The sequence below is a fragment of the Dama dama genome, chromosome 10 (assembly GCF_033118175.1).
Source record: "Dama dama isolate Ldn47 chromosome 10, ASM3311817v1, whole genome shotgun sequence".
In the NCBI taxonomy this organism is placed as follows: domain Eukaryota; kingdom Metazoa; phylum Chordata; class Mammalia; order Artiodactyla; family Cervidae; genus Dama; species Dama dama.
Window position 1 is genome coordinate 5,845,665 of NC_083690.1, and position 13,944 is coordinate 5,859,608.

The 13,944-nt window shown below is 48.5% G+C and overlaps 1 protein-coding gene across 1 annotated transcript in view; it reads right to left on the reverse strand.

Moving 5' to 3' along the window:
• The window catches only part of LOC133063426 (ectonucleotide pyrophosphatase/phosphodiesterase family member 7-like), a 35,872-nt gene extending 22,136 nt beyond the window's left edge, over positions 1–13,736 (reverse strand). The window contains exon 1 of the mRNA XM_061152790.1: positions 13,438–13,736. Coding sequence (XP_061008773.1) covers positions 13,438–13,687 — 250 coding nt within the window. The 5' untranslated portion in view covers positions 13,688–13,736. The remainder of the gene's footprint in view (positions 1–13,437) is intronic.
• Between the last annotated feature and the right edge of the window lie 208 nt (positions 13,737–13,944).

Below are 13,944 nucleotides of genomic sequence, written 5' to 3' on the forward strand. Positions count from 1 at the left end.
ATGAGTTTGCCTCTGAAGAGCCTTGCCTTGCAGTCCTTTTCCTTGTGCTGGTGTGAATGGATTTCTGTTTCTTACAGCTGTTACTTCCTGATGTGGTTGAGAATAGGGCTGTGCCTCATTTATTTTGGTGTCTCCCTGGCACAAAGTGTAGACCTTTGCCCATAGTAGGCATTCAACAAATGTTTGTTCGATTTGATCGAACAAATTCCCTCCCACCCTCTGCCCCAATAGTAGACAGCCAGTGAACAAGTAGAGAGCAGACCTTGATTTAGTCCAAACTCAATTTGGGGAAAAAAATTACTGTAGTGGGATGAAAATAAGCCTATAAAGAATAGTTAAAATCATTAAATAAGCCTATAAAATAAACCTTTAGTGGAATTAAAGTAAAATGCATAACTTAATATATTCAATAAGAGCATCCCCCTGCCCCCAAGGGGCTTCCCAGGTGGCGCTAGTGGTGAAGAACCCTTCTGCCATTGCAGGAGACATAAGAGATGTGGGTTCAATCCCTGGGTCAGGAAAATCCCCTGGAGGAGGGCATGGCAACCCACTCCAGTGTTCTTGCCTGGAGAATGCCCTGGACAGAGGAGACTGGCAGGCTACAGTTGCAAAGAGTTGGACACAACTGAAGGGATTCATCATACATGCATGCCCCCAAACATTTGCTCAATTCCTACCACAACTTTTCAGGTGCAATAGTAACTATCTGCTAATAGATTATATGGGCATAGATACACTTTGTCGTGTATTCATTTATTTAACAATATTTTAAGGACCTACTGGGCTTCCCTGGATAGCTCAGTTGGTAAAGAATCTGCCTGCAATACAGGAGACCCTGGTTTGATTCCTGGATAGGGAAGATCCCTTGGAGAAGGGATAGGCTACCCACTCTAGTATTCTTGGGCTTCCCTTGTGGCTCAGCTGGTAAAGAATCCGCCTGCAATGTGGGAGACCTGGGTTCAATCCCTGGGTTGGGAAGATCCCTTGGAAAAGGGAAAGGCTACCCACTGCAGTATTCTGGCCTGGAGAATTCCATGGACTGTATAATCCATTGGGTTGCATAGAGTTGGACACGACTGAGCAACTTTCACTTTAAGGACCTACTGTGTATCAGTCAGTAATTCCTTTGAACCAACCTACCATATTAAGCTATAAACATATCTTCATTTTCCTCCCAATTCGTGGGGTCCAGTGTTTCGTTAAGTTCACATTCCCCAAACCAAAGAAGAAAGGTCTTCTTAACCAGCTGATATGAAATCAATGAGGAAGAACAGCCTTTAAATGAAGTCAACCAACCACCTTAAATCAACCCAGTGCTCCAGTCTGGAGCAAACAAGCTCAGTCAGACCTACAGCCAAGACACTGGTGGATAAACAGCCCTCAGTGGGGCTCAAAACCACATTCTCCCCAAGTCTAAAAACCCAGAGTGCCACATGGATGATCCACTGGACCTGTAATAAAAGTGCTGGGGATGAGAACGGGTGGCTCAGTGTACCATTTGAAATTTAAAACCTCATCACTCCTGCTGCAGTCATGAGGCTTGACCCCAGCAAGGCACCCCACAATGGCAGCCCTTTTCTGGACAGGGAAGTAAGACCCTAGCGTCCATTTTAGTAAACTGCTCTTTCTCATGTGAAACTGCAGATGAAAAGTGCTGACTGCTTCTTTTTCTGGCATTGCTTTTTAATTATGACCATCAATAAATCATTCTATCCCTGAACAGGACTTGAGAATGGCCTGAAGGCAGATGCACGATTCCTCAGGAACTAGGCCAGCAGAGAACAGCTTTCTCACTCTCCACCTCTTCCTTTAATCCTCTGTCAGAAACAGAAACATTCTCTCTTCAAGAAGCTGGAAGCGGACAGCTGCACTTGCGTTTCATCTGGGAACCCTGTTAGCACCCAATTCTACCCTTGACCTGTCTTACTGGCCACTGTCACAGAAACGGGATCTGTCCTCTGTTCTGCATTTTTTCTCAATTAATTTTCCCTTCTTACTGGTGGAGTGGCCTGAATGGTGCCCCCCACCCCTCCTCAAGGATATGTCCATATTCTTATTCTTAGAACCTATGCTGCTGCTGCTGCTGCTAAGTCGTTTCAGTCGTGTCCGACTCTGTGCGACCCCATAGACGGCAGCCCACCAGGCTCCCCCGTCCCTGGGATTCTACAGGCAAGAACACTGGAGTTGGTTGCCATTTCCTTCTCAAATGCATGAAAGTGAAAAGTGAAAGTGAAGTTGCTCAGTCGTGTCTGACCCTTAGCGACCCCGTGGACTGCAGCCTACCGGGCTCCTCCGTCCATGGGATTTTCCAGGCAAGAGTGCTGAAGTGGGGTGCCATTGCCTTCTCAGTCAGAACCTATGAGTGTTGCCTTATTTGGGAATAGAGTTTCTGCAGATGTAATTCAGTTCAGGATTTTGAGATGAGGAGATTAAAAAAACTGAGATCATGGCATCTGGTCCCATCACTACATGGCACATAGATAGGTAAAAAATGGAAAGAGTGGCAGATTTTCTTTTCTTGGGCTCCAAAGTCATTGTGGATGGTGAACTGTAGCCACAAAATTAAAAAGATGCTTGCTCCTTGAAAGGGAAGCTATGACAAACCTAGACAGCATATTAAAAAGTAGAGATATTACTTTGTCAATAAAGGTCTATACAGTCAAAGCTGTGGTTTTTCCAGTAGTCACGTACGGATGGGAGAGTTGGACTATAAAGAAGGCTGAGCACCGAAAAGTTGATGCTTTCAAATTGTGGTGCTGGAGAAGACTCTTGAGAGTCTCTTGAACAGCAAAGAGCTCAAACTAGCCAATTCTAAAGGAAATCAACCCTGAATATTCATTGAAAGGACTGATGCTGAAGCTACAATACTTTGGCCACCTGATGGGAAGAGCCAACTCATTGGAAAAGACCCTGATGCTGGGAAAGATTGAGGGCAGGAGGAGAAGGAGATGACAGAGGATGAGATGGTTGGAGGGCATCACTGATTCAATGGACTTGAGTTTGAGCAAACTCTAGGAGATAGCGAAGGACAGGGAAGACTGCATGGTACAGTCCATGGTGTTGAAAAGAGTTGGGCAGGACTTAGTGACTGAACAACAAAAACAATCTGCATAGGCTGTAAATGCAAAAGCAAGTGTCCTTATGAGAGGCAGAAAAGGCACAGATAGAAAAGGAGGAGGCAAAAAAAAAAAAAAAAAGAAAAGAAAAGGAGGAGGCAATGTGACCACAGAGGCAGAGATTGGAGTGATGTGGCCACACACCCAGGAATGCAGACAGCTATTAGAAGTGGAAGAGGCAAGGAAGCCTTCTCCCTTAGAGCCTCTGGAGAGGGCCTGGCCCATTGGCACCCTGATTTTGGACTTCTGGCCTTCAGACTTTCTGTTGCTTTAAGCCACCCAGTTTACAGTACTTTGTTGCAGCAGCTGCAGGAAACCAATACACCTGAGTCCTCAGTCTCAAGTGGTCCCAGCTTCTTCTCTCACTCAAGGCCTTGGGATCCCGAGCAGTCATGATTTTTTGCTTCACTGCTCTGGTGTTTTGGGTTAATCCTTCTTCTGGGCGATGCATGGATCTGCGGCACTGGCAGCACCTGGGAGCTTGTTGTTGTGTAGTTGCTAAGTCATGTCTGACTCTTTGCGAACCCAGGGGCTGTAGCCTGCCAGGCTCCTCTGTCTATGGGATTTCCCAGGCAAGAATACTGGAGTGGGTTGCCATTTACTTCTCCAGGGGATCTTCCTGACCCAGGGATCGAAACTGTGTCTCCTGAATTGGCAGGCGTGTTCTTTACCCCTGAACCACCTAGGAAGCCTAGATGATTCATATACACGTTTAAATTTGAGAAGCTCTAGTAGGATAAACTGTACGGTGACAATTAAATCTCTTCTTTACCTGCAAGGATCCTAGTTTATTCATGTCAAACCTGTTAAATATGAAGTGGAAGTTTTGTAGATACAAACCAAATGCTTAGGATAGAATGGCACGCCAATGTGTTATGCATGCAGTGGCATGATGTCTGAAACTTGCTGTAAAAGATTCAAGGAAGGAAAGAAGGAAGGAGGAAAGAAAGGGCCTTGGGTGGGGACAGTGGAGGCCAGGTGAGGTGAAATGTGGACACATTTTTGCAGCTCGGTGCCGGGTACACAGAGCTTCATTGTGAAATTCTCTCTACTTTTTCTGCAAGTTGGAAATTTCCACAATGAAAAGTTAGGAAATGCCTTGTTTTCCCAGCCATCCTTTATCTTTAGTTTTTTCCCCATGAATCCATTTTCATCCTCTTATGGAAATGGCTGGTGTTGGAGGGACACCTTTTCTATCTCAGTCTGTGGTTTTCTTTGCTTTGCTTCTTCGTGTTTGTGGGTTTTGCTGGCTTTCAGGACGTTTTCGTCAGAGCATTATTTCCGGGGGAGCAGGATGGGAGCTGATGAAGGTTTATGGCATCATCTGACTGGGTTTCCAACAACATCTGCTGGGCTTGTGTTGTTACTGGCAGCAGGAATTTGATTTCGTTTCTCTTTCCCTACCTCTCCTACCTCTTTCATTCAGTCTTTTTTGTCCACTGGCTAGAATATCATGTATATGACCTTTGGGCCTCTGATTTACATGTGATTTGCATATTATACTTCTAGTTCACAGGTTCTCAATTAGGGGGGTTGTTTTACCTCCTAAGAAACATCAGGCACAACTAGGAGAGGGATGCTGCTGGAATCTAGTGAGTAGAGGCCAGGGATGCTGCTAAACCCTCTACAATGCACAGGACAGGCCACCCCCCAAGACAGTGATCTGGCCTCAGATATCAATAGCAGGACAATGAGAAACCCTGATCAAGTCTTAAAGATCATCCAAGTGGGGACTTTACTGGTGATCCAGTGGTTAAGATTCTGCACTACCAATGCAGAGGACCTGGGTTCGATCCCTGGGCAGAGAACTACAAGTCTCAGCAAAGACTTGGCACACCAAAAAAAAAAAAAAAGAAATCATCCAAGTGCCTTTGGCCACACTTTTTTGCTTTGTCTCATGAAGGAGAGGTGGACTCACGATTGACTGCAGTATCAGTGAGGAATATTTACTCATAGGTTGATTTTGGGATAGAATGTGATTGTTCATTTGTGCAAGCGGTGTCCTGCACACCTCCAGGGGGCTCCATCCATATAATGTTAATGAAAACAACCCCCTCAAAATTGTGCAGCACGGAGTCGACACAGCCATAAGTGGTTGCTCCAGTTTTGGGGTTGCCTTGGTGGTTCTGAAACCGAGAGAGACTTTTTATTCTGGCCGCCAGAGGCCCTGGGAATGCTGTTGAGTGTCCTTTCAAGAAAAGAGGAAATGTGGAACTGTGAGGACCTCACTTGCTTTATTTTAGACCTTCATTCCTGGTGGTTCAGACAGTAAAGAATCTGCCTGCAATGCAGGTGACCTGGGTTTGATCCTTGGGTCAGGAAGATCCCCTGAAGAAGGGAATGGCTGCCCACTTCAGTATTCTTTCCTGGAGAATTCCATGGACAGAGTCGTCTGGCGGGCTAATGTTTACGGGGTTGCAAAGAGTCGTACATGACTGAGAGACTAACACTTCCACTTTCTCACTTTCACCTCATTATAGAGCATCTTCTTTCGCCCCTGGGCCATGTCCATTTGACTAGATCTAAAATGGTCAGATTACAGTATTGTGGCTTTCATCTGAAATGTGGTGGTGATAGCTTCTTATTTTCAGTCAGTTCCTTGGGAGAGGAAATACATGCTGCCATAAGACTTCCTATCCACCCACTGTTTGCTTGGCGGGATTTCCTTAGTTTCAGCAGCATAACTTAATCTTGCTGGTCCTCAATCACTTTGCAATAAAAACTGAGATTGCAGAAAATGTTCATTGTCATTACCAGTGATGGAGCAGTAAGTACAGGCTTCTGGAGAGAGAGAGGGAATTGTGTGATTTAAACTAGCGGAATGAGCTGCTCGCCCCCAGAGAACAGCTTTTCATTTCAGCAAGGTCTGAGGGAAACTATGGCATAGTTCAGGGACACAGAGGGACAGAGCTGGGAGGGGTGGTCACTGAATCCACTGGGCACTCCTGCCCTGTGGACCGACCCATGGACGGAGTTGGGATTTCTTGGGACTCGGTCTTGGGTCACTGACTGCAACCCCACATCCCCACACCATGGGGCCCAGGCTGGGTGGTAGATCCCTGAGGTTCATGCCAGTCCTTCTTCTGTTGCTTCTCCCTCTGATGACAGTCCCTGACTTTCCACTGGGGACCCATCAGTCCCCCATGGGTGACATGGTTTGTGTCAAGCTTGCCATTCCCCACCCTGACCTGGGTGTGAGCACGTGATTAGCATCATTCCATCCCCCTGGCCACAGAAGTTGGTTCTGAAGAAGCAAACCGGTCCAGGGAGAGTCAATCTTGGGAATATGGGTTTGGACTGTGCTCCTCAAAAAAGATATTTTGGAGTCCTAACCCCCAGAGCTTCAGAATGTGACCTTATTTGGAAACAGGGTCATTGCAGAGGTGAGGTCATTAGAGAGTAGGGTGGGCCCCTAATCCAAGTGACTCGTGTCCTAATAAGACAGCCACGTGAAGACAGAGACATAGGAAGGACTCCCTGGGCTGGATGAAGGGCTGGAGGGATATACCTACATGTCAAGGAATGCCAAAGATCACTGGCAAACCCCGAGAAGCTTGGAGAAGACAAAGGATTCCTACTGCTTTCAGAGAAAGTATCACTCTTGTTTGTTGTTCGGTTGTAAATTGTGTCCAACTCTTTGTGACCCTGTGGGCTGCAGCATGCCTGCTCTTCACTATCACCTGGTTTGCTCAAATTCATGTTCATTGAGTTGGTGATGCTATATCTAACCACCTCATCCTCTACCGTCCCCGTCTTTTTTTGCCTTCAACCTTTCCCAGCATCAGGGTCATTCCTAGCGAGTTGGCTCTTTGCATCAGGTGGCCAAAATATTGGAGCTTCAGCTCAGCATCAGTCCTTCCAATGAATATTCAGGGTTGATTCCCTTTAGGATTGACTGGTTTGATCTCCTAGCAGACCAAGGGACTCTCAAGAGTCTTGTCCAGAACCACAGTTCGAAAGTATCAATTCTTTGGCTCTCAGCCTTCTTTATGGTCCAACTCATATATGTACATGACTACTGGAAAAAAAACCATAGCTTTATTGTTCTACTGACTCCTTGATTTCAAACTTCTGGCCTCTAGTGCCATGAGACAATGAATTTCTGTTGTTTTAAGCCACATGGTTTGGTGGTGCTTTGTTATGGCAGCCCTAGGAGATTAGTAAAAGTATTTACAAATTAGCAGTCTTCCTCCTTCAGAATCATCATCACCACCTTTATCTAAGCAACAGAGAGGGTCTCCTATGGATGTGGAGACTGTGATGTGGGGAAGTCCAGCCTCCACGGTCAGTCAGTGTGCTCTTTGGCCTTAGGGGTTGGGCCTTGATTCTGGGGTTTTCTGGGGCCATGCTGGGGCACCATCCCCTATTACCTGTCACCTTTCTGCAAAGACCAATGCTCCCCCTCTGGCTGTTTGAGCCCCATCCATGACGTAATCATGATAGGCAGGATTAAGACGGTCTCAGGATTGATGCCCCAGATATACACGCTTGTTAGAATTCCCTTCCCCTGCACATGGGTGGGACCTGCACCTGGCTTCCAACCAGTGGACATGGAAAAGTTGAAGGGATTTTGCAGAGGTAACTAAGGGCCCTAACCAGTTGACTCTGAGTTAATCCAGAGGTGATTATCCTTGCTGGACCTGACCTCAGCAGGTGTTCTCTTAGCAGAGACTCTGGAGGAGATCCTTTCCTGCCGGTCTTGAAGAAGCAAGCTGCCCGGGTTCTGCAGCTGTGGGGAAAGGAAGTCTTCTAACAATTGCATAACCTTGGGAGAGGACCCAGAGCCTCAGATGAGACCACCCCAGCTGGCATCTTGACTGCAGCCTTGTGAGACCCTGAGCAGAGGACTAAAGTCAACCATGCTCAGAGTCCTGACCATGGGATCTGAGAGAAAATAAATGGGTGTTGTCCTAAGCTGCTGAGTTTGTGTGGCTGTTATGCAGCCACAGAAAACGAATGCGGCATTCCATTTAAAGGAATGGTCAGGTGCTGTGGCCAAGACTGCTGGGTGTGTGTGTGTGTGTGTTCAAGGAGGTGGGGGTGATGAGAGGAGCAGGGTAGAGCCAGATGGGAAGAAGAAAACTGCCCTTGGAGGAAGTAATAGCCCTTTGAATGAGGGAAACAGCTTGATCAACATGCAGCCCTGCCCAGTGCCCGGCCCTGCGGGACTGGAGGGAGAATGTTACCCAGGTCTTAGGAGCCTCCATCCTGCCCAGAAGTCCCACTTGCAGGCGGTACTGGGGGCAAATACTTGGAGGAAAAACACACCCTTTGTAAGGATGCAAAGATTTTCTGATGTGGAATGATGATGAGGTGGGATATTTTAAATTAATAGCTTTATTTTTAAAATACTCTCTCCTGGGACTTTCCTGGTGGTCCAGTGGCTAAGGCTCCATGCACCCAGCTCAGGGGGCCTGAGTTCAATCCCTGGTTAGGGAACTAGGTCCCACATGCTGTATCCAAGAGTTCGCATGCTGCCACAAAACATCCTGCATGCCTCAATGAGAATCAAAGATTCCATGTGCTTCAACTGAGACCCGACGCAGTCAAATAAATATTAAAAAACAAACAAACAAACAACTTCTCTCCTTTAGTCTTTCCTTCATTCAAGCAGTCAGGATTTCTGTTTCCATGTTCCGAGGAAAGGACCCCATGGGAGAAAGTGGAGAAATCAGAGACTGCCTTTGGCTTTGGGGTTTCACATACTAAGCCTCTTATGGGAGCCATAGAGGAGTTGGGGTGTAGAGAAAGGCTTGGGGGGGGGGGACACACGGGAGTAAGAACAAATCTCTCCCGTCTGATTCCCTGAGAAAGGAAGCCCAGAGGCAGAAAGATCACCAAGGAAGGGGCTCCTTGTCCTTGACCCTGGTGGAGTGGCAGTGAGAAGGAAGCGAAACCTCCCAAAAGATGTGTGGGGTTTGGGAGCAGAGCGGGCGGGAGCCTGAGGCTGTGTGTCAAGCCCTACAAAGATGGCCAGACCCTGGAGACCCATTAGTGGGAAGCTGGCCACCATCTACACTGCCCGGCTCCACAGGGATGCTCCAACGGTATTTGTCAGTTGAAAGGATGAACAGAGTCCTAACAAACTCTCCAAGACTTTCTTCACCAGCATCAGGACAACTGATGAGGGATCCTCCGTCTGGGATGAGGGCCCAAATACCGCACATCTGACAGCCCCCAGGCACGAGGAGGCCGTGCTGCTCAGAGTTCTGACCTCACCAGCCAAGTCAGCTACGTCTTATGCCTGGGCCATGGGCTCTCCCTGCCGTGTGCTCCCTGCCTGGGACCGCCTGGCCCCTAACCTCTCGGCCTCTGTCTGGGAAGCTTGGAGGAGTGGTTGCTTGCCTCCTTGGGCTCCATGGAGCCCCTGTGAGAGCAGCCCCTGGTGCAGCTGAGCTGAGCAGCAGGACAGCAGCGTCATCTCCTCACCCCTCTCCTGAGTTAACTGGCCCTGAGGTGTTCATAAGAAGTCCAGTTAATTAGTCGTTGGGCCCAGAGAGCCCCTTTCATCATACTTTGTGTCAGGCCTACCCCCTGGAATCTGAAGAGGTCTTCGGGTGCTGGCAGCACCAATTTTTAGCCATTATTTTCTCTATTACTGATGATGCTTTTCCACATTGGAGTCAGACAGAGGTCGGCTTGAGCCCAGCTCACGAAGACAAATGCTGGTGCTTTTGCTGGGTCCACGGTGGCCTCCGTGTCATTAATACAGCATATTCGGGATGGCTCCCTGCTGCCTGGGAGCTCTGAGGATGTGCAACTTTCAAAGGTGTTTGGGATGACCACTTAATTAGAAGGAAGAACACCAGACGGCTGTAGGCATACCAAAGGCAGGGAGTGAGGTCCAGTGTCTGGGACCATCCAGGGCTGAGCTCAAGTCCTGCTGTGCCCCTCGGCAGAATGTCTGCTGCGGGACCTCAGGAAAGATTTGTACATTCATGGGCCTCGGATATCTCACCTGTTCTGACTTCTTATCACTGCTGTGAGACTCGAAGGATATGGTGATTGTGGTACTTGCTGAGCATTTTTGTAAGCCAGGTTGTGGTTCAGTCACTTAAGACAGGGGTTTTCAGCTGAGGGCCAATTTGTCCCCCAGGGGGTGTTGGGCAATGTCTGAGACATTCTTGGTTGTCATGACGGGAGGAAGGGACATTCCTGGCACCTAGATGGTGGAGACCAGGGATCTGCCCAACATCTCACACTGCACAGGATGGTCCCCACCACAGAGGGCCATCTGGTCCCAAACGCCAATAGTGCTGAGGCTTCAAAACCTGTTTTTTAAGGCAGTGACCAGCTCAATAGATGGCAGGTTGGTTATAAATAAGAAGGACAGAATAACATGCTTTTTTCTATAAAGGGATGAATTTATGTATATAGGCACTTTATAGACCTATAGTACTTTATAGGCAATACATATACATGGTCCAAGATCTAAAAGGTACACAGAATGTACAATCCAAAGTTTCCCTTCCACTCTGTCTCCTTCCTGGAGGAACCAGTGTTACCAGTTCCTTGTTTATTTCTTTAGAGGTTCTCTGTGCATCTATAGGCAACTATATGCACATATACACACACATATGCACACAAATATGCATGCTACACATATTCTTTGCATCTTGCTTTTGTCACTTAATCCATCTTGGAGATAACTTCCTACCAGGGACAAAAAGCTTCCTGTTTTTCTTAGTTAAAAAAAAAAGAAAAATATTTTTGGCTGTGCTGCACAGCCTGTGGGATCTTTAGTTCCCTGACCAGGGATTGAACCTGCGCCCCTTGTAGTGGAAGTGTAGAGTCCCAACCATTGGACCTCCAGGGAAACCCCTTTCAGTTTTTCTTCTAAAGGTGACAGAGCATGCCATTCTATCCATGTCCAGTATTTCATTTAGCCACTCCCCTCTGGATGGATAGGTTGTTTCTATTTTCTTTCACTGTTGCAAACTAATGTAATGAATAACTTTGTATGTGTATGATTTTCCACAAAGCAAATTAGTAATGGTAGGATAGAGCCCTACAAGTGGAATCACCAAATAAGAAAGTTTGTGTGTTTGTAATGTATGAGATGTTGCTAAATTACCCTCCATTGAAGCTGTAAGGTTTCCATTTCCTGCTGGCAGTAGTGTTGGGGTGATTTTGTAATTTAAAAAAATTTGCTCTCACCGTGTGTATCATCTCATCAGAAGCCTTCTGGGGATCAGTAAAAGGTGAGCATTGCCTTACAATATTTTGTGCCCCTTGTATTCTCAGCGCTCAGGGACCCAGAATCTGCCCATGGGAGATCTTTTAAGTGTTATGAAGTTAATGCCGCTGGGAAGCAGAGAAAAGTGCTCTTTCGTTCCTGCTTCCTGGTGCTAATAGTTCCCAAATGACTTGCGTCTGGAAGAGTTTACATGTAGGGAAAATCCCTCTCAGCAAATCTCCCTCTGAGTGGTTGCTCAGCTTTATTTTTCGAGTTTCTGATTCAAGGGTCCCTTTGAGAGTTGGGTGGAAGTCCCCGCAAAAAGGCACCAGCAGTTTGCCCATCATGTCAGAGGTTCCCAGAGCTGCCCTTGGACCCCAAAAAGTGATTTTCTGGCTGTGTGTTGCGGGGTGAGGTTCACATTACTAGCACCCCTCCCTGCCCTGTGAGAGGAGTCTGCAGATTTCCAGTTCAGAATGAGCAGAACCAGTCTGTGTGTCTGGGGCCACCCTGGTCCCTCGTCTGGCTTCTCCCTTCCCACTTTCTGACCAAGTGGCTGAGCAGTTACTCAGCCTTGTGGAGTTGTTATTTCCTCACTGTGGACCGGGGACAACACTTGCTTTGCAGTGTTGTCCTGGAGATACCCACGGCAGAGCCTGTGGTGCAGAGCCTGGCAGCAGGCTCACATTTGAGACGGGAGCTGCTGTTAGTCTAGTTACAGGCGGGCCCTCCGCATCCTGACTGCCCCCTCCTCTGCCTCTCAGTTAGACCGGAGTCTCCTTGCTCAGTGGCAGCTGGCATTCTGAGTGCATCACGTTCCTTCTTGTCACAGAGACCTTGTACATGCTGTTCCCTCTGCCTGGGACACTTGTCCTTCCTCTGGACTCCCGAGGTCTCTTTCTTTTTATTTATTTATGTTTGGCTGTGCTGAGTCTTCATTGCTATGCAGGCTTCTCATTGTGGTGGCACACGGGCTCCAGGGCGCACGGGCTTCAATGGTTGCAGCACGTGGGCTCAGGAGTTGTGGCTCCCTGCCTCTAGAGCACAGGCTCAGTAGTTGTGGGGCATGGGCTTAGTTGCTCTGCGGCCTGGGGTGTCTTCCTGGACCCGGGATTGAACCCGTGTCTCCTGCATTGGCCGGCAAACTTTTTACCACTGAGCCACCAGGGAAGCACGTGGGATCTCTGATCTTCCTTGCAGCATGCGGGATCTTTAATTGCGGCATACAAACTCTTAGTCGCAGCATGTGAGATTTAGTTCCCTGACGAGGGGTTGAAGCCAGGCCTTTTTGCTTTGGGAGCACTGAGTCTTAGCCACCGAACTACCAGAAAAGTCCCCCAACATCTCTTTCACTGGCAGCTCAACTACCACCTTCCTCCAAGAGCCCTTCCCTGTCTCTCTGATTTCAAGTCCATTTGTCCTTGCTGTCTTCTCCCAGAGAGGCTGTCCTCTTCCATCTTGGTGCCTTTCTGACTTGTAATGACATCTATCAGTGTGTTTACTTCTCTGATGTCTGTCTCTCCCATTGACCCACGTGCTCCAGGTGAGCTGGAGGGACCAGCTTGGGCAAGACCCCGAGGCAGGTGGGGGCTGGTTGGAGGCACGTGCAGGGGGCCTTTGTGATCTGGAGGGAAGCTTGTGAGGGGAAGAGAGATGAGAGCGGGTCAGGGGCCAGGCCGTGGGGACCTTCTGGGTCTTTGAAAGACAAAATTTAACTTCTCTTCAAAGATCATACATGTCCCTCCAGTGCACCAGCATTAAGCAAGCTACCTGATCTAACTGATTACTTTAGGCTTTAATATTTTATTATTCTCAATAAAAGTCTTTTAATGATTTACTGTATACAAGATCATCGGCCATGGTATGAAAGGCAGGGTGGAGGGTAGGGTGGGCCTGGGGCATCGGGGAGATGCCTTTGGAGGCTGCAGCCATGGTCCCCATCCTGACTGCAGGCTGTGGGTTCTAAAGACAACCCTGTGCATCCCTGAGCATGCTAAGCTAGCACTTCTTCCAGGGAATGATTCCAAGAAGCGTGGGCTGCCTCAGTCTCCCAAAGAGGTGACAGAGAAGCAGCTCTCTGTTTCAGGGAGTGGTGGACACCAGGCTTCTGCCGGCACAGTGGCCTGGCTGCGGGGCAGAGCTTACCCGAGATGGTGGTGAAGTGGGATGGGGAGGTCATAGTCACGAAGGGTGGCGTGAGGTACTTGGCTTTGACGCCCTCCTGGGCCAGGCGGTCCATGTTGGGGGTGTCCACGTCCTGGTCGTAGTCCCAGCGGAACCCATCGAAGGAGATGAGCAGCAGCTTGCGGAAGCTCTTGGTCCCGGGGACGGGGTGGCCGCTGGCCCAGCCCAGCAGGACGGGCAGCAGCAGCATGAGGGCCCGGGGGCCTGTCATGTCTCAGTGCCTCCCACGCTCTCACCACCGGGGCCACAGCCTGCTCCTGTTTTCTCCCTTTTTTATCTGCGGATGAGCAAAGTCCACGTTGATAATTCTGCCCCAGCTCCATTGTGGACCAGAACACACCTGGAGCCGAATGAGATGGCACACCTCTGACATGATGGAAGAGTTCTGGGGGCGGGTGGTGGTGGTGTCTGTACAACACTGATGCGCTTCACGCCACGGCCCCGTGCACGCTAAAATGGTGGAAACAG